General features: G+C 47.8%; 1 protein-coding gene and 2 long non-coding RNA genes across 3 annotated transcripts in view; 1 reads left to right on the top strand and 2 right to left on the bottom strand.

Annotated features, from left to right (window-relative positions):
• Nucleotides 1–36: 36 nt before the first annotated feature.
• Nucleotides 37–6,632, bottom strand: LOC121202368 (uncharacterized). Its single transcript, XR_005897934.2, has 3 exons — nt 6,591–6,632; nt 6,379–6,459; nt 37–305 (listed from the first exon to the last, which is right to left on the bottom strand). It is a non-coding gene; the product is annotated as an uncharacterized LOC121202368 (long non-coding RNA).
• A 7,718-nt stretch (nt 6,633–14,350) lies between these two features.
• Nucleotides 14,351–23,158, top strand: part of LOC129604484 (uncharacterized) — a 30,103-nt gene continuing 21,295 nt past the window's right edge. Inside the window, exon 1 of the long non-coding RNA XR_008695399.1 lies at nt 14,351–14,398. This is a non-coding gene — a long non-coding RNA (uncharacterized LOC129604484). The remainder of the gene's footprint in view (nt 14,399–23,158) is intronic.
• tob1a (transducer of ERBB2, 1a) lies at nt 18,061–21,617 on the bottom strand. Its single transcript, XM_029158299.3, has 2 exons — nt 21,382–21,617; nt 18,061–20,242 (listed from the first exon to the last, which is right to left on the bottom strand). Exon 2 carries the CDS (start codon nt 20,031–20,033, stop codon nt 19,014–19,016), a length of 1,020 nt encoding a protein of 339 aa, XP_029014132.1. The 5' UTR covers nt 20,034–20,242; nt 21,382–21,617; the 3' UTR covers nt 18,061–19,013.

Here is a 23,158-nt window from a genome sequence, read left to right as displayed (position 1 = left end):
AGTAATAGTCTTTGTTTGTGCTGTTGGAGCCCCCGCTACAGTCAACCTGCTCACAGACCGCCCCAAACGTTCCTCACGCCGCCCTCCTTCCACTCGTAGGAGCCGACCCGGCATTCGGATTTTGAAGCGGGTCACATTCCAGCCCAGCTGTGGCCGCCCGCCGAGCTGCGCGTCGTGTTGTGTCTGGGTCTGGGGCCCTCGCCATTGGCCCCGCGCGGCCCTCTTTCATGTGCGAGAGGCCGGGGTGGAGGGAAAGAGGAGGAGACGGCTCATTCTCTCGCTCTCCCTCACTCCGTCGGCCATTTCTGTGTCACAGGGGCACAATAGAGAAAGGAGACGGGAGTGAAAGGAGATTAAAAAGCTGCGCCTGAGTTGAACCGAAGGCATCCATGGGTTCTGCTCTTCAGCACACACTGATTCTGTAGGACGCGTAGGCGTTCATGCAGACGTTGCAAATGTTGAAATAGAGACTAACTTAAAAACACACGAGGCAGAAACAGGAATTGTGGGATATTTGGAAGTTAGGAGCACCAGGACATACAGGAAATAAGACATAAGGAGCCACTGAATGTTTTCCCCCTTCCCCCTCTGCCCTCTTATACCCTTCTCTCACCCCATTCCTCAGCTCTGCTCTTCAACTGTCTGCCTGACAGCCAGCCAGCAAGCTGTGGGCGGCGACCTTTGACCCCGCTAATGAAAAAGAGGCCACCAAGGAAAAGGCCACTTTCATTAGAACTGTTGACATGTGTTAAGTGAGTGGCTGAGCTCCAGACTAGTTCCACACGGCCCCTCGTTGCCCTACACATCACAGCCAGCTGCTCATTCACCATCAAGTTCACGCGGAGACCACCGGCCAGACAGCCCATAATAATAAGCCAGACAGCCACAGGTACAAAGACGGGGGGAGGGAGGGAGGATGGGGGGCACAAAGCCCTCACTGACACAGGATCTATGAAAAGACTTGTTGTTCCAGCTTCCTCCGAGAGTTGAATTAGTTTGCATTTCTGAAGCGGTCGACAGTTTATTGACGCGTTTGTTGTTTTTTTTTATACAACGTCACGCATGTGCAGTTACGGCAGTGGACACATAACCATGCGACAACTGTAAACTCTGGTTACATGGCTTTGATAATAAAAGGTGGACTGTAAGTTCTTTTATAAAAAAAAACAAATGTGCTAAAATCTAATGAGAAAATATATAAATACTATGAAAATGAAAACCATTGTATTATTATCATTATTAATAAATAATATTATAAATGGTTTTAATTAATAATAATCATGATGAATTGTGAATAAATAAATGTCTGAGTAATGAAGGAAAACGTAAGGAAACTACATGCACTTCCTGTGCAGTAAATCCAGTTGTCCACTAGGTGGCAGCACAATATAAGACGTGTGCTGGAGTGAGGGTCGCTTCACACTGATTCAAATATTAGCAAGTCTAAGCATGATGGATATCATAATATCATAATATACTCGTACACAGTAAAGTGCAATTAAAAAAACAAACAAAAAGTCAAAGGTCAAAAAAGTAAACACACACACGCACACAGTGATGTGCCCATCGTTCACACTCGCTGCTGCTCTGTGTGTTAATGATGCACCATAAAATGTTGAGGAGAATCGAATGAGAGCAGCGGAGGGAGGTAAGAGAGCGAAATGAGAAACGGCCACAGAGAGGGGACGATGGAGCGAGGACACGGAGGAGCAGAGGGTGCCGGTGAGGGAGGGAGGCCGGGATGAGTGAGCGATCGAGGCTGAAAGGTCAGCGTGGCATAAGGAGGGTGTAAATTGTCCAGAACATAAAACCGCTGGTGTCGACTCAAGGGGATTCATTTTCCCCCTTATCTTTGTGCTTTCTAAAAATAGCCGCAGCCCGATGTAGGACACAGTTACCTCGCACATCTCACTGCCGGATCCGCTTTAATGGCCCCAGACTGATCCCAGTGCAGCGGGCTGACATCGATAATGAGACGAATGTGTGAATCAATGCAGAACGGCCGAAACTGGAAACTGCTGACACACACTTTACACACAGGGACCCAGGTGTGTGCGACGCCACACACTGGAAGCACTTTGAAAATGAGAAGAGGTGAGAATAAGGAGCTGAATGGACGGCGACGGTCACAAATCGGCTCCAGCCTCCGTTACACCTCGAGCCTCGCTAAATGTGGATGATGGAGGGAAGGAGCCCATCAGATGGCAGAGCGAGCTCCGACGAGAGAGAGAGAGAGAGAGAGAGAGAGAGAGAGAGGGAGAGAGAGGCACCAGAGAGGGGAGGGCGCGGGACAAAATGTTCTAATCCCAAACTAACATCACAGCCAGCGACTCGGGGAGTTTTTTTTCTGCCCTGGGACGAGGACAATCGTCCCAGTGTGAGCCAACGGGACCGATCAGAACCACCGGCCCGGCAGATGTGGTGCGCTCTGTTGTCTTTGGACACGTGTAGTGAAGGCGGTCGCACACAGATGATCTCACGTCCAACACTTAAACCATTATAGTGGCTGTTGAAGAGCGTGAGACTGGTTGAAACCTAGTTATTAAGCGGTGCTTCGTGTCCCGAGCGTCACGTGACCTGCGGTTCTGCCTGCGGCCACCGGGGGCAGAGTCCGGGTTTCCAGATTCAGGCTGAGCGTCTCACACAATGACCCACGTCAGGCCTCATCGCCGCAGCGGCCTTGTTTGCTGTAAACACGTCCCGCTTCGCTTTTTTAAGCCTCTTCACATGGATGAATACGCCGCTCGTCGCTAGTTTCCTAAAAGGGTTTGGCTGCAGCGTCCAAACATCCCAGTGTGCTTCCCACGTCCTCTTGTTTATTGTTGCAGATTCTAATATTTCCCAGCGTGAGTGCCAACAACACGATCATAGTTATTACATAATTATCATGTTGGGGAGGATTTTATCTCTGCTTTCAGTCCTAAACACTCATTTGTTTTACTTTTAGCCTATTTGCTTCATACTTTTGCGCCTTTATTTTAAGAGGATGCGGAGTCTTGATAGAATCATATAATAATGATATATTCCTGCCTCTGTTTGAATCTTGTGACTTGATGGACGTTTGCGTCGTTATGTACTTGAGCAGCGTTATTACACTGTTATTACAGAACACACGGCCTGTTTCTGCTCAGCGGTCGGGGCTCCGCGGCCCCTGATGCTGATGCTGAGGGCCCTGTGGAGCCTGAGTGCAGACGAACGGAGATGTTACTGTAAAGTCTGATAATACGACGCAAACGTGGCCTTGTCTCGAGGCCTCGACGTCGCAGCGTCCACAGAGGAGCGTGGGATGATGTTTAAAAGCGGAGGCGTCTGTTACGTAAGCGTGTGCCTGTCAGACAGTAGAGGATGACAGACAGGTCCCTCTGAATATTAATCCCAGCTTCTATCATTTGTTTTGGAAAGGCTCCCGCTGCGTTTGAATGGCAGGGACGCCACAAACCCGTTTTCCCTCCGCTCCATTTCACCGTACGAGTCTAAAAAAGCATTTCTCCCAGAGCGAACGCTGCAGACGCGAACGCGGAGGGGGCTGCGAATAATTTGTCCCTTCAGGTTCTTCAAAGAGAGGATGATGAGCAATCAACAGGTAGGCGAGGCTCATGATGCCCCTGTGTGTGTGTGTGTGTGTCTGCCTGTGTGTGTGTGTGTGTGTGTGAGTGTGTGTGTGTGCATGCGTGCGTGAGTGTGTGTGTGTGTGTGTGCGTGAGTGTGTGTGTGTGTGTGTGTGTGTGTGTGTGTGTGTGTGTGTGAGTGTGTGTGTGTGCATGCGTGCGTGAGTGTGTGTGTGTGTGTGTGTGTGTGAGTGTGTGTGTGTGTGTGCGTGAGTGTGTGTGTGTGTGTGTGTGTGTGTGTGTGTGTGAGTGTGTGTGTGTGCATGCGTGCGTGAGTGTGTGTGTGTGTGCGTGAGTGTGTGTGTGTGTGTGTGTGTGTGTGTGTGTGTGAGAGCGTGTGTGTGTGAGAGCGTGTGTGTGTGTGTGTGTGAGAGCGTGTGTGTGTGTGTGTGTGAGTGTGTGTGTGTGCATGCGTGCGTGAGTGTGTGTGTGTGTGCGTGAGTGTGTGTGTGTGTGTGTGTGTGTGTGTGTGTGTGTGTGTGTGTGTGTGTGTGTGCGTGTGTTTACAAGGTAAGTGCCTCTAAGCTGGATACAACTGATTCCTCACGTGCAGCTCACGTCCAATCACGGCCCGTGTGCGTCTGTGAGGCAGATCTCTGGATGTCATGTCGTCCCCTGAGCAGCTTACAGGCTGCGCGCCAGGGGGCATTACACGTCCAAATCACATGGCGCCTGACCTCTGACCCCTGACCTCTGACCTCCACTGCACCGCAGAGGAGACGGGACAAATGTGGAAATATGACGAGTGGGTTCTCAAGGATCAGACAGGTTGGTGAGCGTGCTTCACTGACAGACGGCGGCTGACGGGTTGGAATGTTTGTCCTTAATGTCAACTGTCAAATGACCATTAATGGGATGGGAACGGATGGCAGGAAGCGAGAGGGAGATCACATCACACGTTTGCCTTAGTACCCCTTATCTGTTACTATGACAACTGGACCTCCAGCTGAAGACGAGCGAAAGTTTTGGATTAATTCGCCACGAAACAAGACATCTTGAAGATGTTGATATGAATCACGGAGCCTTTTTTCACCCTGTCGTACATGTTGTTCTCATTGTCTCATGCTCTTTTGAAAACAGTCGCATTATCAAATCATAATCCTGTATTTCAGTCTTCATTTCCTCTCCGTGTAATGTGAACCGCTGACTCCAGCTGATCAGCTTCAGTAACGTATGTGCTGTAGAGTAAAGCCTATATTGCCGTGAAGGCACCTCCTGTAATAGAATCAGCAGTGTATTAAAGCGTGGCTAACTCGGATTCCTTTTACTGTCAGACTCCTTACTTCATATGAAATCACATCACACAATACACTCCGCTGCTTGGAAAACCGGGCTGCACGTATGTGAAACCTCTGATGTGCTCGGTTGCCAGGTAATATGACCGTGTCCTTGGTGACGCCTGAGGCGTTTGTCTGTGGAGGACGAGAAATGACTTTCAACCAAATATGTGAAGCTCAGGAGAAATAAGGGAGGAAATTGACAAAAATATGAGTATAATAATTAAGTATTTTTTTATATATTTTTATATACATTTTACATCTGTATTACTTTATTTCTACATCTATGTAGAAATAGATGTAGAAATAATATATATATATATATATATATATATATATATATATATATATATATATATATATATTTATAATTTTACTGAAGGCATTTGTCCGTGCTCTCCTGGGTGGCGTTCATCATTTCTAATATCTATCTAATGTCTCTTCAGAGCCTGAAACATGCTCCTGAGCAGCCGTTCGCTTCCACCTCCACCTCCAGTTGCCTCTGATATGCAAAGATTTCACAACTTGGCTTTCACCGTATATTTCTCCGTGTGTTCCTTACTTCGAGGTGAGCGTTTGTATGATTTGTGTTTGTGTACAGGCGACGCGCAGCAGCAGATGGCACACACACACACACACACGCACGCACGCACGCACGCACGCACGCACACACACACACACACACACACACACACACACACACACACACACACACACACAGGCTATGTTTTTCCCCCTGGAAGCCTCGTCTGCTCAGGATATTGCCTTGGGATGGTACATGAGCTGGAAATGTAGCAGCCGCTTTGTTGAGACACAAAGCAGCCACTCGATTTACTGCATATGCTCAACATACAGCTACACAGCATGTTCTGCTTTTATGGTTAAGCTTCAGTAATTCTTGCACCTAATTATAGTAGGAATATTCTAGGACTCTGTGCGTAGGGCCGTCGTGACAGGTGTGGTTGTATTACTGGTTTGTGAGTCAGTCTGTGGGTCACTGGGAGGGGGGGGGGGGGGGGGGGGGGGGGCTCTGACCCCCACCGTTACACTGCCTTAACACCACATCCCTTATGTAACAGTTGTTGAGCGCAGCACAGAACCTATACATGTTGTCCAGCAGATTGGGAATGAGTCGGGACTGTTTTCTAGTCAGGGCAAGTTGTTAGAGCGTCTCTCTCTCTCTCTCTCTCTCTCTCTCTCTCTCTCTCTCTCTCTCTCGCTCTTCCATGTCTCTCTGTCACGGCCATTGTAATGCAGCACAGAGCACTCCACACATGGCCTCGACAAAGGCCGGTTGTACTCCAGTAGACCTTGGGCTTTGTAGCCAAAGTCTTTGACCTCACTCCTTCCTTTCAAAGCACTGGCACAAACACACAAACGCTCACAGTCTCCGTAGGATTTGAGCACCCGGAGGTGAACGCCACGGGCGGCCGCACGCTGAACGCCGCCTTACAAGCATGAGCTCATGGCCGTGAGCGCACACAGGCACGTACCCTAACGCACACATCGACAGGAGGACCCCCGGTGGGTGGACCGCTCTCTGTGAGGAGAGACGGGCGATCAAGGGAGACGTCCTGAGCAGAGTCCATGTTCAAATACAAAGTGTTGGTATCTGATATGAATTATTACAGTTCATAATCTGAACAGGAGCCGTTCATGTTGTGCCATCGCTCCCCGTTAGATCAGCGGAGCTCCTACGACCCACCATAGCTCCACCAGCTGTGGACGCGACCTCCGCTGCCGGACGCCGTCCTCTAAACACACACTCGCAGGTGTGTGTCTGTCTCCTGGTCATACAGTAGTATGTGGAGCAGCTGTGCGGCCTATTGTTGGCGTAGCAACCAGAGAGAAGAACACAACAGGACTTCAGCAATAATGTCACAGTGGATCTGTCTGTGTTTGTGTGTGAGATAGAGAGCGAACGAGAGGCAGAGCCTGCTGAGCCAGGCCTCTCATTATGTGGCCTGTAATCTGAGCTTTCGGGGCCCGGACCGGCCCTCTGACTGGGCTGAATGGGGGACGAGCACGGCCCCCGCTGTCTTTCCTGTGCTTTCACTCTGCTTAGCTCTGCAACTCTGATTATAACTGCGAGGATGGGGTGGGTGTGGGGGGGGGGCGGAGGCTGGCTTCATATGGGCAGCTCCAGTTTGTGGGTTGACTGAGTCTGACTCGTCTGGATGGAGAGTTAAGTGTCTGCTCAAACAGGGAAACATGTAAAAACTATAAGAATTAGGACGAAGAACTAGGTTCCAGTTTTATTTTATGTTATATGTTTTTATATTTCTCAACTAGTGCGTTTAAAGATTATTTAATAAATTGGGATTTTATGCTATGACAACTCCACTATCAGATTAATTAGCTGCGAGGGCCATTCATTTCAACTGCGTCAACTCTACGTCTAATTCATCCCCAATACAAGCAAACAAAGGAGATCGGGGTTTGAATTTGTCGTTACAGCGTGAGTCGCATCCATGCACGCGTCCTCCATTTCAGCATGAATGAAAGAGGACGGACGTGTTAGAGGGCAAACAGTGATGTGAATTTACGGTGGGACGAGGTGATGCGTTGGCCATCGAGGCACGGGACCACCGATAACCTTGGGTCACCTCCGACTCAGTGACCTCCTCTGCACAATAGAGATGATTAATGCACGCCTTAAATGCCGTGTGTGTGTGTGTGTGTGTGTGTCTGTGTGTGTGTGTGTGTGTCTGATGCTAAAAGCAGCAGGACAGCCTGTGTTCAATATAGGACTGAAGATAAATCTGACTTTGGTTCTAAACAATTTGAAACAGAAAGAAACCAATAGAAGGAAAACTTGGGTTTAACAAAACAGTTTTAATTACTGGGACTCGGTGGGTAAAAACACAGGTGACCCTGTTTCTGGGTGGCAGAAGTGGGTCTCTCTGCGTGCGTGTTCACCCCAGGGAAGCGCTTCCTGCCTTTATCTGCTCCTGTGTTGACTTTCCACCAGTTGTAATTGGAAGCGTGACTCAGTTTGCTGCTCTCCGGGGAGCAAATTATTAATTTAAAGCCGCTTCTGTCAAACAGCACTTTCAGGGGAAACACAGATGTGTGAAAAACAACGCGCCGGCGTATTTATACACATAGTTTGACTCTACAACGAGAAGCGGCGCAGGGTCTGAGAGGAACGCGCTTCATGTAACTCCATCGCACCTCTTGGAGCGAGAAGCAGGACGTTGGGCCGGCGCGGCGCTGGTGAGTCAGTGGAATCACTCACGCCTGGTGCAGCGAGTCATAGCAGGAAGAAACAGATACAGAGAGTGGAGAACGGCCACTGAGCACGTGTCAACCTCTGATTGATCTGATCGATGGACGGATCGATGCTGTGACCGGGTCACGAGCTACGAGACCGACGGTTATTGGAGTTCAAAATGATAACATGTACATGGTTCAGAATTTGATGGATTCGGCCCAATATTTAGCACAGATCATTAAAAACATGCACGGAGAAAATGATTCAAATACGGTCATTTTAAACACATGGTAGTGGAGTGTTTTAGAAAAGTCAGGAAACAGGCGACAAGGTGAGCAACTTGATGGAACCAACAAAGCCACTGGTTTAATTTATGCCCAGCATTACATTAATTTCCTTTAAGCTTCAGCAGGTTTGCTCAGAATTGGTCCTGGTCTGAAAAACAACTTTGATTTAAGGGAAGGGAGTCGCGTACATTTTCCCTCCAACAATCACTCACATTTCTCCCCGGCCTCGAGTGGAGACAGAGGGGGAGAGGACCCAGGGAAGGATGGAGACAAAGGCACGGTCAGTGTCTTTATGTGAGTTCCTGCACCAAACCCTCTCTACCTTGAACCAGCGCTTCACCCTCTCTGACAGTGAGGTGGCTGCTGATTTGTGTGCTGCTATTTTTAATGGAGCGAAGCGCTGCTGACCCATCAGTGGTCGGGAATGGAGAAGCCAACAGGGGTGTGTGTGTGTGTGTGTGTGTGTGTGTGTGTGTGTGTGTGTGTGTGTGTGTGTGTGTGTGTGTGTGTGTGTGTGTGTGTGTGTGTGAGCGTGTGTGTGTGTGTGTGTGTGCGCTGAGCTTGACCTGCTTTTTGCGGGAATGTTGCGCAATGCCTGGTGAAATGTGTTCCAGGCGCAGAGGTTGATTTCCCAGAGATCAGCGGGGAGCTCATCTGCAGCTTCCAGGACGAGCTCGAGTGACAACACAAGGAGACGCTTCCTCCTTCCTTGTCCGATTCCCAAAATACGATGAAAGAGCAAAGTATCTGCTGCAAGTGATTACCAAATGATAGATTTTTAAAATGAACAGTATCAGACTGTGAGGTGGTGAATACTGAGCAGAACCACGCTCAAACTGCAGCTTCATCCTGTCTTTTTGCATTAGGACCCGCGTTGACTCACGCCCTTATTCTTGGTTCGCTGCATCAGATGTCCTCTCACTATAGTTTGGCCGGTGCATCTATTTCAGTCCTCCTCTATGGACAAACATACTGTTAGTGGGAAGGAGGTGAAGGGTGAGGGAGAAGAAGAAAGTACGAGCTGGGAACCGATGTCCACCACACGGACAAACCCAGCTGTGGCTTCGAACCGGCTTCTCACACTCAGACACAGTGACTCTGAGAACCAACGTACAGATGCTGCTGCCTTCATTCAGTCACGGGTTCATACTCACATTAATGTTTTTATTCACACTAAAAATATGTTAGTGACGTAAAGTTGAATGTTGATGTTTTAATGATGCCGGTCCTTCAGCTTTTCAGCTTTAGTTAAACATTTCCAACGATACAAACCTGAAAGTATATGAAACCCAATTGAAATAGAAGCAATCCTTTATATAAAACTATACCTCAACAGTTTAAGAGGTGTCTTTAAATCTAATCTAAATCTGATCATTCCCGGGGCCCGCGGCCGCTGGTCCAGCTCTTTAGCCACAACAACATCCATACACAAGATTTATATTCCCAAGTCAAACGCTGTGACTCTATATTGACCCGGATCAATATTCCTTTGTGAACGAGGGCCTGAGGCTCTGAAACCTCATTAGAGCAAAAACATTTCATCAGGAAGCGTCACACACACTCACACTTGACTGGGGACTCACTACTCAAGCGTCAGTGGACGGAGGCCGTTCTGAACGTGAAGCCTGTGGCTCCTCCGACCTGCGCCGCAGCTTCATGACAAGTGGCCGCAGCTTCGACGGTCCAGTCGATTCAGCAATCAACGTCATTCAGTGGCGCCAGCACCCGAGGGACAGAGAACAAACCCGGGCCCAGCGTCGTCTCATCAGAGCTTTTGAATTCATGGGGAAGCGCTGATCATCAGTCCGTGAGTGGAAACGGATAATGAGATCAAAATGTTTTGATTTGCTAATCTTATAAATTCCATCTGTAAATCCTTCGCTGGACTCGCTGTGCCTCACACACACACACACACACACACACACACACACACACACACACACACACACACACACACACACGCACGCACACATACACACACACACAAATAGCATATAATCAGTGTCTGCAGCTTCCTGTGGAGGGGACGGCTCTTTCTAAATGATCATCTTTACATTGTGGTTCACTGAAAGCCTGTGGTCCCAGCGTTACTTTGTACAGTACACGTTTCTATTTTGTGAGTGTGTGTGTGTCATAATGTACCCGACTATTACCGCGTCTATTGTGTGTGGCTGTCGAGCCACCGTGAATACGAATATGGAGTCTGAATTGCAGGGCGGGCGGCGGAAGGCAGCAGCTCATGGCCGATGGACGGCGGTGGATTCTCCTCCGCGACGGCGTCAAAGGCCGAGGTGACGAGACGACGGCCGGCGCCGCTGCCGTGAAACCGCCACTCGCTCACGCTCCGGCCTCCTCCGCTCCGACCGCCGGCTCGTCGCCGCCTTCTCGCCGCGCCACAAGACGTCACGGAGCCGTCAGCGCCGGCTCACGCGTACCTGATTAGCGCTGATTCATCTCAGAACCGCTGCGTGTGTTGGACAGAGGTCAATTATGTGAAATTCCTACTAATAAAGATGGATGGACGCCGACCCTGAGCCCCTTAATAGAGTTTGATTATAATTTGAAAGGTTTGTCTTTCTGAAAAACTTTGCTTTAATTCACTTTAAATTGTGGCTGCTCAGAGTATTTTCCTCTCTGCCTTCTGTCTATATTTGGTAAGCGATCATAGCTGTTTTTCTGGCGAGGCTGCTCACGCTCGCTGGCTTCCTGCTGCTCGGCCCATCACTCCTCGCTCCGTTCCCTCATTTCTCCATCCATCTACGTCCCCGCTAACCTCTCCATCATGTCACCAGTCTATTCTTTCGTTCCTGCCTGGAACTTTCCATCTTCCCCCCCCCCCTCATAGCTATCTGGGCTGCTGACGTCGGCAGCAGCAGTGGAGTGTGGCCAAGAAGGGCTTTAAATCAAACTGATCTCTAATGAAATGCACACGCTCATGCACATATGTGAGCCGAGGTGTGTGCCAAGCACACACATGAGAATGCGAACACGCTGACAGACGCACACGCAGACGGCATCAGCTGAGGCTGCGTCATGAAGCACAGATGTGAAAGATATATTTAAAAAAATTCAAGACAGGAAAACCTGCAGTGGAATTAAAACTCCAGCCTTTAAATATTTGGAATGATTGCTGTTAAAAAAAACAGATGTTTCAAACTGGGCTCAAACATCTGTCTCCTGTGGACCCCCAGTGCAAGTCAGTGTCTCTACACTGACCATTGACTTAAAATATACGATGCGGTGGCTTGAGGCAGTTTAATATCAGCTCATCTATGTGCATCTCACACAGACGCCTGCAGGTACCTTCTGCAGAGCGATCTGTCAAAGCCTCACTATTATTATGACTGCAGAATAAAAATGCATCATTGGAACCTGAGAACCAGCGGAGGCAGATGGCCGCTCACCTGGAACCTGGTATTGCTGGAGGTTCCTTCCACTAAAGGCTTCAGAAGTGAAAACAAGGCCTTTCTGCTTCGGACTGAACTACGGAACAAGCACCGTTGCAGCTGTGATGCTTGTTTCTGTGCGGTGACCTCATATTCAGACTAAAGGACACCACCGACTAATGGGCTAAACGGGTTGTTTAACCACGCCTGTGTTCCTTTAAGTGAGACCTACAGCTCACATTCCGGTGACCTGGCAGAACCCCTCTGCAGCTTCCCCGCTTCCACTTCCTCCTGATTCCGCCGCCGCCGGCCGTCAGCGAGCTCGCGCTGCCAGCGAACCTTGGCGCCGGCTGACAGCACAGCAGGCACTACATCACACAGTGGGACTGAGGTTTCATAGGCCCACTGTGGACCGCTATCTGCCCGAGGGACGGCGCCGCGTGAGCCGGGGACGGGGCATAAATCAGCGCTGAGATGTGGCTACTGTAAATTCCATAGCATCACGCGGAGAGGAGGTTGTCTGCAGGGCTGGACCTGCCAAATGAACATTCCCCAGGCTTTGTGGAGGAGCGTGCAGCCCGGCAGCGCAATTGGGTTCGAGTCTCTTGAACCAAACCCAACGCTTAGTGTAAACCACCGCATACGTGCGCTTGTTTTCCCTTTATCCTCAAGATGAAACAGCCGTTTGTCTAGCCTTCACAACAAGCTGCTGGTGCTTGGTTCACCACGACCAGAAGTCATGGGGGAGAAAGGGACCAGAGATGCTGCTCCTTTAGCATCACTGTGTTGCATTGTGTGCAATGGAAAGAGGAAAAGTAGAGGAATCGGTGGTAATTATTTTCAACAAGTAGGTGTCGATGTACAAAAAGAGAAACAGGAGTCTTATACAATCCTACATGGAGATGATTTCATTTCAATGCCAGCGGTGACTTCTCGTCTCTCCGTCTCGCGCTCTTTATCTCCGTGTTGTTGTCTCTGGTGCAGCCTTGTGTTTACATTTTTTTAATTGCGGTCCACACAGTTGACTCAGCGCAGACACCCCTGAGCTGAATCCACCCCCAACCCTTTAATTCTCCAGTCTCCATTCAGCGCTGACGTTCTTATGCAATGCCACCCACTGTGGACCTATCCACACCTCCCACACACACAACTGGCCTACACACGAGGAGCAGCCGTAAGCATCTTTGTTCTGTGTGGGAGCGCTGACGTCATCTGCTCCACCTGTGGTGTGTGTGCAAAACAAACAAGCATGAATACAGAGCGCCCTGCAATCCACCGTAATGACAGACGCCAAACCCCAACTCCACTGATACCAGGTCCTACCTGCAGATTGGAGTAAGGATGAAGACGAGGTCCAGTCCGACCACCAGTAACTGCTCACATTTTAAATCCTGCTTATTTGTTCGATTAAAAACGACCTGAATGCACATGAACATGAACAACAGGTTTAAGCCAAGCTGTTTTTTTTTCTTATGTTATGAAATATCTTAACATGTAGAAAAAGACAAACTCAATGTAAATAACTTTGCAGGATAAAATTCAGGAATTTCTTTCTCAAAATATGTTTTTGTGAATTTGTTTTAAGGTCTTGTTGGAAAACAGATGCATTTTTAGTATCCAATTTCCATATCCTGCCAGAATTAAGAGACATAAAAGGAGACGTTGAGGAAAGGGAACGTATGGAAGGGTGTTTTAATGATTCACACGATTTTACAGTTGCAATAATAAGACGTACCAATTAAAATAAGTCCAAAGAAAAACATGTAAATATATGTAAATAAGTACAGGTTCATTTGCAGAAAGGAGCACTCTCACTGCTCATAGTAAATTATCATGGTTGAAGACTTGAACTGAGAAGGAATAATGTTATACATCAAAATATATTCAATAAATATTTATGCATTTAACATGAAAATCAGAATCATGATAAGGCACGAGCAGTTTATGTACAGTAGAGCGTGTGTGTTCAGGCCCGTCTTTTCAGCAGCATGGTTGGAATTCCTCAGCCTGCATTCGCCCGGTGCTGCTCCAGATGTGCAGTCCACACGTTCAATTAGACGAGCGAGGCCCAGAAGCGAGGCCCTGAGAGCGGGCAGCGGCTTCTCAGGAGGCCGTCACGCGCTCCCGGTGACGCTGTCAGTGAGCGGCGCTGTCTGCGACCGGCCTCTTCTTTGCGAGTCAAAACACACACTGTTGGTTTTTCTGGACTTGACCTCACGCTCGCTCGCACATTCGAGGGCACTGACACAGTGTTCATTCATGTCCGCTACTGCCCGTAAACGCTACAGAGACGGCTTTATCCACGCATGTTTTCACTTCCTGTGGAACTGATGCCTACGAGGTGCCACGAACCAATCCTCACGTTTTAATCAGACAAGACGTTTTCTTTGATAACTTGAGAACATGAAACCTGTTGACAAACTACATTAGATCTGCAAAAGCACATAGAAAAGTGCATTTATTTCTATAATGCAGTTCCCCCTGCTCATCTAGCCTCTAGCCACGCCCCCTTTCCTCCAGCCACTCCCACTTCCTGTTTCTCCCCCTTCCTCCCCTTTGTCAGATCACCTGAATCACACTCACCTGTGCTGTCTCCTCTCCAGATTCTCAGGTCACCATGAACCAGGTCATGCTTGTTTTATTAGCCGTGTGTTCAGCCATGTTTATCCAGGTTTACCATGGCCGTGTGTTTACCATGCCTTTGATTAGTCATGTGTGCCATGTATTGATCAATGCTTATTGTGCCATTTGATTAGAGAGGTTTTCCATGCCAGTATGTTGCTTCATGATTGCCATGCCATTGCATCTAGCCGTGTGTTTACCATGCCTTTGATTAGTCACGTTTGCCATGTGTTGGTCCATGTTTGCCATGCGATTTAGTTTATTGTGCCATTTGATTAGCCAGGGTTGCCGTTGCATCTAGCCGTGTGTTTGCCATGCTAGTGATTAGCTACGTCTGCCATTGCATTCATCTATGTTTGCCATGCCACTGTGTTTATCCATGTGTTTACCATTCCACTGTTTCACCTTGTAAGATGACTTCTAGATTCTTGTTCTAGTTTCCTGTGTGTGTGAAAGATGTTAGTTGAGTTTGGTGTTCTTTGGTTTTGTTGTTCTTGATTTAATCAACCTGTTTCCTATATCATGATTCTACTTGGGTCCAAAAGGAACATTTAGGAACCATCTTGCATTGTGAAGTGGGACACTGTGTGTCATTTGATGTGTGATAATATTAATCAAAGCTTTAAGTAAATCAAGGTTGATTATAAGTCAAGGTGCTCACAAAGCTATTTATCTTGCATGTAATTTCCTATCCAGTCTATGCTAGCGTGCCCTGACATCCCAGCCTCAGCCTCTGAAGCTTCTGAGCTTCAAACCTCAGACACTAAAAAGATCCTATTGTTGCTACAGTGTCCCCACTTAAACACACAAATAGACTCACTAGGAAGTGATGAATAGCAGATGTCCACCCCCCCAATACCTTCCCCTACTCCATCAGTGCTGCAGATCTGCAGATTGCACAGCACTGATTAATCTCCACTTGACAAGTTGAGTCTAATTCAAGTCTCTTGGCCACTGCAGAAAGCAACTGAATTTCTCACAACTACAGAAGCAGGGTGGGGGGGCAGGGTTATATTCACAGGCTCTGGGATGGTTTAAATGTTAAAAATATCCTCCCTTAGGAGTGCCCCCCTTCCTAAAAAAACCCCAGCCATTTTCAACACACAAGTAATTGACTTCCATGGACAGTAAGACTAATTGTACTCCCCTTCCTATACAGATATGGGAACGTCTCGATAGGCTGCACTAGAAGCCAAAGCACGTCACAAACAGGGAGGAGAGGCCCACAGCAGCCTGTTTGGTTCTGCCTTCCTTGTGCAGATAAGAACAGCTGCAGTTTAAAGGGGTGGGTGCACAAGTGTCAGCTGGGGCTATCTACACGGCACAAAGCAAACAAGACAACTCCCAGTATGTGTGTACATAGGAATGCAGGAAGTGTGTGTACATAGATATATTATATGGTGGGAGAAAGTACAGTTGTATGAATTAGCACAGCTGCAGCTTGTATTCGCAGAATCCATCGGTGTGAATGGTAGCTGTTTGTCTGTCTACCAGCTACAGCTCATGTGTTTCAAATGGCGGCGAGAGCAACTGTTTAAAGCAAATGCGTCCATACCCCCGATGCCTGCATCCACAACTGGTACCTAACGAACTACTGGGCGCTAGAGGCGAGATTGAAGGTGTCTGGTTGCTCGTATTCGTTGTGCACATCTTTAAAACCCAATTTAGAGACAGTGAGGGGGTAGATTCTTCCCCTTTCGCCTTGCTCCGTCGGATACAGACACGGTGTGGTGAAGTAATGTTCAGAGGAAAGCACAATTCCCTCAAGCTTATCATTGCTCAATCAGCTCCAGCATGCTTCCAGAAATAGACGGGGTGATGGGCTGGACTAAACCAAGCGACTGAAAAGCCATTAAGTGTTTTTTTTGCTGTGGAGGGTGACATTACCATAAGGTCTGTGGGCTGCCTGGGACCACAAGCTGAGCTGAGCTCCACCTGTTTTTATGACAGGAGCAGGGGGAGTGGGGGGCTGAAGAGCTGGGGGCTGTGCCTGGCACTGGGTCAGCATCAGTAGTAGGGCTGGCGGCGTTTCACTCTGCTCGTCTTCCAGCAACACTCAGCCAAGCTTATTTAAACCCACTTATTCCCATCGAACTCTCTTTGCTCTACAGATCCACCTGTCAATTGCAGTTTATCATATCGGACGATGAGTAACTATAGGGATTGTTTTTATAACCTGCAGATCATTACTGGTAACAGCTTCATGTATGTTACTGGTTCTCGGTGTCTCCTCTACACCAGCGTAGTTAGATTAGTCCATCATAGTTATTTTCAGAATACCCACAATGCATGTCAGTCATGCATGTACTCAAACAACCAAGATAAACAAGCACACTTTCACCAGATGCTGCAACGCTCAGCGTATCAGCAGTTGAGATAAACCCCACACACATGCTGAACTTTGCACAGCCCACCGAGCCCAGAGTGTATCAGGGGACACACAGACGGACAGGCGATGACGAGCCAGCCCCAGAGGAACCATGATATGCCAACGGGCTCAGGGTTTCAGGCAGCCAGCGCTGGCTGATACAGCTCAGTGACCTCTCGTCACAGGCAGACGCAGTAACAGCACTGAGGTCTCTGCTTCAATATCAGAAACACAGACGCTGGTCAGAAAAAAAATGTTTCCTCTGAATTCATATATATAGCCTGCATTTACTGAAATTATATATTGATTGTAGCAGACGCTGAGCTGTACATTACATCATCCCAATGGCTGTTTCCATATTCCATGATTGTGCGCTGCCTGTTCTATTGAGATGCTCCACTTGGATCCTACTAGCCTACATACACAGGTACCGCTGGTTACTCATTGACAGGCCACATCCCGAAGGACACTGGGTGAAATGTAAGTGACCAGCTTGGCAGTGAGCTGAACACGGTCCAATGTGTTTTCATACAGTAGCTATGCCTTTTATGATCCGGGTTGACAGGCGTCTGTGCCGGGGGTTTATTGTGGTCTTCCCTCTGCGGAGGAACCGAGTCTTCAGCTCCATAAAGCACCCAGCAGATGCTAAGCTGTTGCCTTACCTCAGACGTATGCCTGACCTGTCGCCCACAGCCAGATGGACTAATGGTGCAGATTAGGTAACAACACGGGTATTTTTAAAGAGGTGCTTTTATTTAAAAGCCTCCATTTGTAACATGAGCCTTTGGTCAGTTCTGCGAATGTTACGTCTGGGATATGTGTTAAATGGTTTAGCAGCCTGTCAGCTTATTACCATATGAGGCCAGGCTTTAGCGCAGGAGGTTATCAGGCTTGACACAGTCACACTTCCAGCATCCATATGTGTAATGACACTTGTCGCGAGGGCAACTGTTTACACAGGCTGCAAAATGTGAACAAATGTTGTGAGGGTTTGTGGCGAGTGTAAGTGTTAAGAGAGACAGGAAATGAGCCCAAGTGTGTAACGTATAATCTGTGGCTTTCATTGTAGAGTTAATGAAACAAGCCTAAACTTCAATCTGTCCCCTGAACACATTCACTTGTGTAAATAAACGACCAGGACTGTTTACTTGTGGGTGTGTTCAAGAAAAACCTGATTCTGTCAACTTTAGGACAGAGTCTGGATTTGTCCAGACATGTTCAATAACTGGGCCGTCACCATTCAGACCTGAATCAACCAGTTCAACCACAAAACCCAATAACGAACTCAACCAGGGTCATTATTTTCAAACATTTTAATACAAACTTAATAAACTATCAGTCCCTCTTAACACGTAAGACACTGACTCAGAATACGTTGTTATACCGTTTGTTTTTATCAAGTATTGCACAATGTAGGTACAAAATTAATATACGATTACATTTTGTCCATAATATAGCAAAAATCTTTAAACTCTTAACAGAAAATACAACTCTTATGTTTTTCAAAAAAGCAAATATTCTTAAATCCCACCACTACGGAATATTCTGTACACAATCTTTAGAATAGTCAATGTTTTTTTTAAAAGATGGATTCATTTTATAATTTCAATAAAAAAAGAAAACATAAAGTTGCTGCAGCCATCACAGATCACTGGAGTAGTAAAAAGATATAAATGCAATACCATGTCGTAGAAACAATAGATACTCTGATATTTTACAAACTCTGTACTAAATTAAATTATACAATTAGAAAAAAGACCAGGAAATCCCACCTATTTATGCCAATTTCTTGGAAAATTGATGATTTCCAGTTATGTTTAAATACTGAAATAGGCCATGACTTGTGGTGGTGTTTGTTTTTTTTTTGTCTTTTTTTTATATCTTAAAACAGTCACATAAAAAAAATATTTTGTGCTTGGTTGGCAAAAGAAATAACAATGATGCATGTTGAACTTTAGGTAACCAAGCTTGGACATCTTGTACTACAAGCTTCATTGTTTAAAAAAAAAAAAAAAAAAAAAAAGGGTATAACTCAAGGGGGCAAAGTAATTCACCCTCGGGCTCATGCTCTTAGACTCGTAACATAGATCTTACAGTTGACAAGTCACGTTTTCCTTTTATTCTTGACATTCGGTTCTTGTTTACACTTTTTCTGTTTTTCTAAATGTGCATTTGTTTGTTTCCCACCTGTCACATTATCTCTGGTCGCTTCTGTGGGAAGTAGTAGCTTAAGTAGTACCCTTTACACGTACTAGTTGGCCATAACTGGCTGGAATTGCTGGTTAGAATACTGCATGTTGTTCAAGCTGAAATTCAAGCCATCCATGAGGGACTTGTCGTTAAGGCCACCGTAGGCCGCAAACACGTCGAAGGCATTGCTGTACTGCAGCGGGCTGAGGCTGAGCGAGCTGTCCCCGGGAAAGAGAGCACTCTGGCTGCCCTGGCCCTGCAGGCTGGGGAACACGAACTCCTTGGCGTTGGGGGACAGGGCCGAGGGCTTCTGGTGCTGCTGCTGCGCCCCGAGGCCCAGCCCGTACAGGGAGTGCATGGAGGTGGAGATGGCTTTCTGTTTCAGGAGACTGTTCACATTCAGGCCCAGGTTGGTGGGAGAGGTGCGCGCCGCCTTGCTGGTGGCGCTACAGCTGCCGTTGTTGCTGCGCCCGCTGCTCTTCATCTTGGTGGAGCCGAACTTGGTGGCGGCGAAGGTGGCGGTGGTGAAGGTCAGGGGCTGCGCCGAGCGCGGCATGAAGGTGGGGCTGACGGCCGCCGAGTGGCCGAACGGCGGCGAGGGCGAGCTGGAGCCCGGGGAGGCGCCGCTCGCGGGCTCATTGATGGGCATGAAGACCTGCGCGTCGGGGTTGAAGCTGTTCTTTATCTCCTTGTCCAGGTCCAGACCGCCGCTGCTAGCGGCAGTCTCGTTGCTGTCGTCAACATATAGGACTTTGACAGGGCCCTTCTCCCCGATCTGATAGGACACCTCGAATGGGTCAATCCACACGCTGAGGTCCTGGGGCAGGTTGTTGCGGACATCGTCGATGTCCAGCCCGCTCTCTTTGGCTGCCTTCTCCACCACGGGGTCCACCTTCTCCCCCACATGGATGCATCTGAATCCTGAGCCCTTGTATGGCTTGTCCGGGTACCAGTGTCCTTCATATTTCTGCTTCAGCTGTCGCTCCAGCTCCTCGCCAAAAATGTTGACCCGCCGCCTCGGCAGCTTATTGTACAGGTATGAGATGATGAAGTTGAGAGCTACTTGGATTTCAAGCTGCATAGTTATCTGCTGACTTTACGGGGTGCGTGAAGAGGATGCGTGTCTGACCTTGGATGAGTCCACTGCGTGCACTTAGTTTATCCGTGGTTGGCAATGCTGACGCTCGCCAGGCAGGATGGCAAAAGCAAGTAGAAGTTGGATCAAACAGGTTCAAAAGCAAAAGTGCTGGTTTTGTAGAAGTGGCGTCCTTCCACAGGGGGATATTTGTCCTGCAAAAAAAAAAGAAAAGAAATACAGTATTATTAATCAAATATTTTACAAGTATTTACATATGCAAATATATATATACTCTGAATATACATGGAGACATCATGGAGTAGTCCTTCTGACTGAATCGCTAGCTTCAGTTCCGTCTGCTTTAAGCTTAGATGTAGGCTTTTGTCCAGAAAGTTACACATAATCAATGCAGAAATTCACATTTCTGAGATAAAGCTTTTATTCTGAATCTGATACTGAATTGTGTTCATGTCCTTTAGGTGAATGTTAACCGTGGCACGTAGTAACCAGGCATTAGGACACACAATCCCGTTACGTAACAGGGCACAGCCACTGGGAAACCAACACGGTTTGTATCCTGATAACTGCTACACAAGCTGGTGGAGAAATCACCCAGGTGATGTTTAAAGGTGCAGCAGCGGATTAGTCGACACCTTCAACTCCTTCATTAAAAGCCTTGAGGCAACATGGCTACACCCTTATGTTTGGCAATTTCATGCAGAGCACGGTTAAAGCTCTAATCTCACATTCAGAGAGAAGCTTCTGCCACAACAAGCACGGCTTTTGTTGCGTTGAAAACTTCGAGGCTCCTTAAATACTTATTACTCTTTAAATACTTCAAATACTAATTCATAGCCTGTAGAAAATATCAATTATCGCCTCGTAAACTGCCTTTAGGAGAGTCCGGGCTTAACAAATGGCCACAGGTCCTATATTACCGTATAGGCTTTAAAACGATGAACCTATCACACTGGTTTTAGCTGTTACAAAAAATACAAGATTAAAATAATATATATAAAGCTACGGCGTAAACTCACGACCACGCGCGACGTGTCACTGGACATAATGTCATTGTTTTTTTGGAGCGAGAGGAAGAAGACAGAAAAAACAAATAACAAATGACAGCTTCCACGCACGCATGCACATATTGACCATATATCTCGCACACGCACACGCAAGCGCGCACACACTCGCACACACACACACACACCCCTCCCTAAGTTCGTGGACTGACGCAGCAAATCAGCTTAGTAAGTATGAATAGAGCTTCAGTACGACAGCAAACAAAAATACACAAAGGACGATTAAACACAATCGGTCAAATCGGAGCGAAGATCCAGCTGATACTTACTGCTATTGTAAAAATAAAAATTCTCAGTAGTTCTGAAGTACCGTTAGTTAGTGCAAATAGAAAAAAGTATAAATACTTTCTTCACGTAGAATATCTTAACAATACAAAAAAGTATTCCAGTACATGTAGATGTCGGAGGACTGGCGTCAGCTGTTTTTAGACTTATTTCTCCTCGTTCAGCAGGCTTGCAGAATCGCTCCCTCCTACTCGGGAGTTCGCAACTTCATCCCCTTCGGATCGAGCGTCGCCTGTATTTATAGCCTTCTTCCGCCGTGGGCACGAGGTGGGCGGTGATGCGGTTTCAGAGGTCAAAACAATACGATCGACGGCGATTGGCGGAGCGCGCGAGCTCCGCCCACTGACGTCGCCCGCTGCCGCGTTCCCATTGGCGGCGGCGCGTTGTCTCTCCGGTACACGTGACTTTGTGAACTCGGAGATACGCCTGTGATGAGCGTTTGCGTCAGAGATAACCTAGGTCTGTGCTGACAGCAAAAGGCAAAAGTAATTAATGTTGGGACGTGACGGATGTTGAACAAATAAATATTTAGCATTTAGACTGAGCCGTTTTGAATTAAATACTAAATGTTATGTATAATTTTATAAACAGCATAAACAGGCGAACCAGGCGGCTCTAAACATCATTATCACAGTATATTAGATCCACTGTGCTTCTAATCCATATACTCGAGCTCTATCCACATGACTGAGTCCCCTTTAAGCCTCTCCGTGTTTAACCCTGAAATGAGCCATCTGCGCGATCACGGTCCCACTGAACCACCGCGCACTTCGCTTTTATGACACGCAGCGCCTTCGCCTTCCGTGGGCTGCCACGGAAGAATGCAGCAGTCATGACAAATGGCCGTTGCCCGAGAGGAGATTCCCTACAGCGGAACAATACAGCTGGCAGCAGTGTGGGTGGCGCTGGGTGCTGTCTAGAAAACACGCGCGCTGATTGGCTCAAAACGGGGCAGGAGCCCCACGGTGAATGGTGTGCCCGTATCCAAGGTGCTGATGTAGGCTGCGCACGTCATCGCTCGGCTCAACGCACGCTGTTGCCAAATTTAAAGCGCACCGACACGCAGAGGTTTATGTTCACAATGTGGAGCCACCGCTGGTTCCTCTGCATTCTATCTGAACAGATTACGACATCTCCGCTATGAGAATAGCCTATTTTCAGTCAATACCCTAAATAAAATGTCGTCCTACCAGAGTGAGAAAATGGCTTTTGCTGGTGAATTTCAGCATGTTAATGTGTAAAGCCCTGATGACAGAGGGAACCTTCAGACGCAGAAGTGCAGTCATGTGCTTGTTACGAGCTGTAAACGCGTGGAAAAGTGCCGCGGGGGCTCAAACGCGTGGGACAGACGGCGGCCGGGGCAGCGGAGGAGACATCATTCGGTCTGACGTGCCCCTCGTCAGTGCCCCTGAAGTGGAAGTGGGTGGGAGAGCGTGCCGGCTGAACACCGGGACTTCTTCTACAGGAGAAGCCCGCGGACGCCCTCCGCTTCCTGCCTGTTTTATGGTGGTTTGTAGTAAAGTTTGTGTTTGCAGCGATAACAAACAGCGGTCAGCTGACACAGCAATGTCAGCAGCCACGGCCATGCATATTAAGCCTGCTTTATTGTCTTAGGCTGTAATCCTGCCTGCACTCGCTGCTTCTTCTGTCACTTGTGCTTATGAAGGAACACCCTGAGGTCTCTAATCCCCCAATCAGTCTCCAGTCAGAGTCTGTGCTGAGAACGTACAGGAGGAAATGGGTAAAAAAGGCCTTGTTTCC

This window comes from Betta splendens, chromosome 8, assembly GCF_900634795.4.
Source record: "Betta splendens chromosome 8, fBetSpl5.4, whole genome shotgun sequence".
Lineage (NCBI taxonomy): Eukaryota > Metazoa > Chordata > Actinopteri > Anabantiformes > Osphronemidae > Betta > Betta splendens.
Note: the sequence above shows the minus strand (reverse complement) of the source record. Positions and strands in the feature narration are given on the sequence as shown.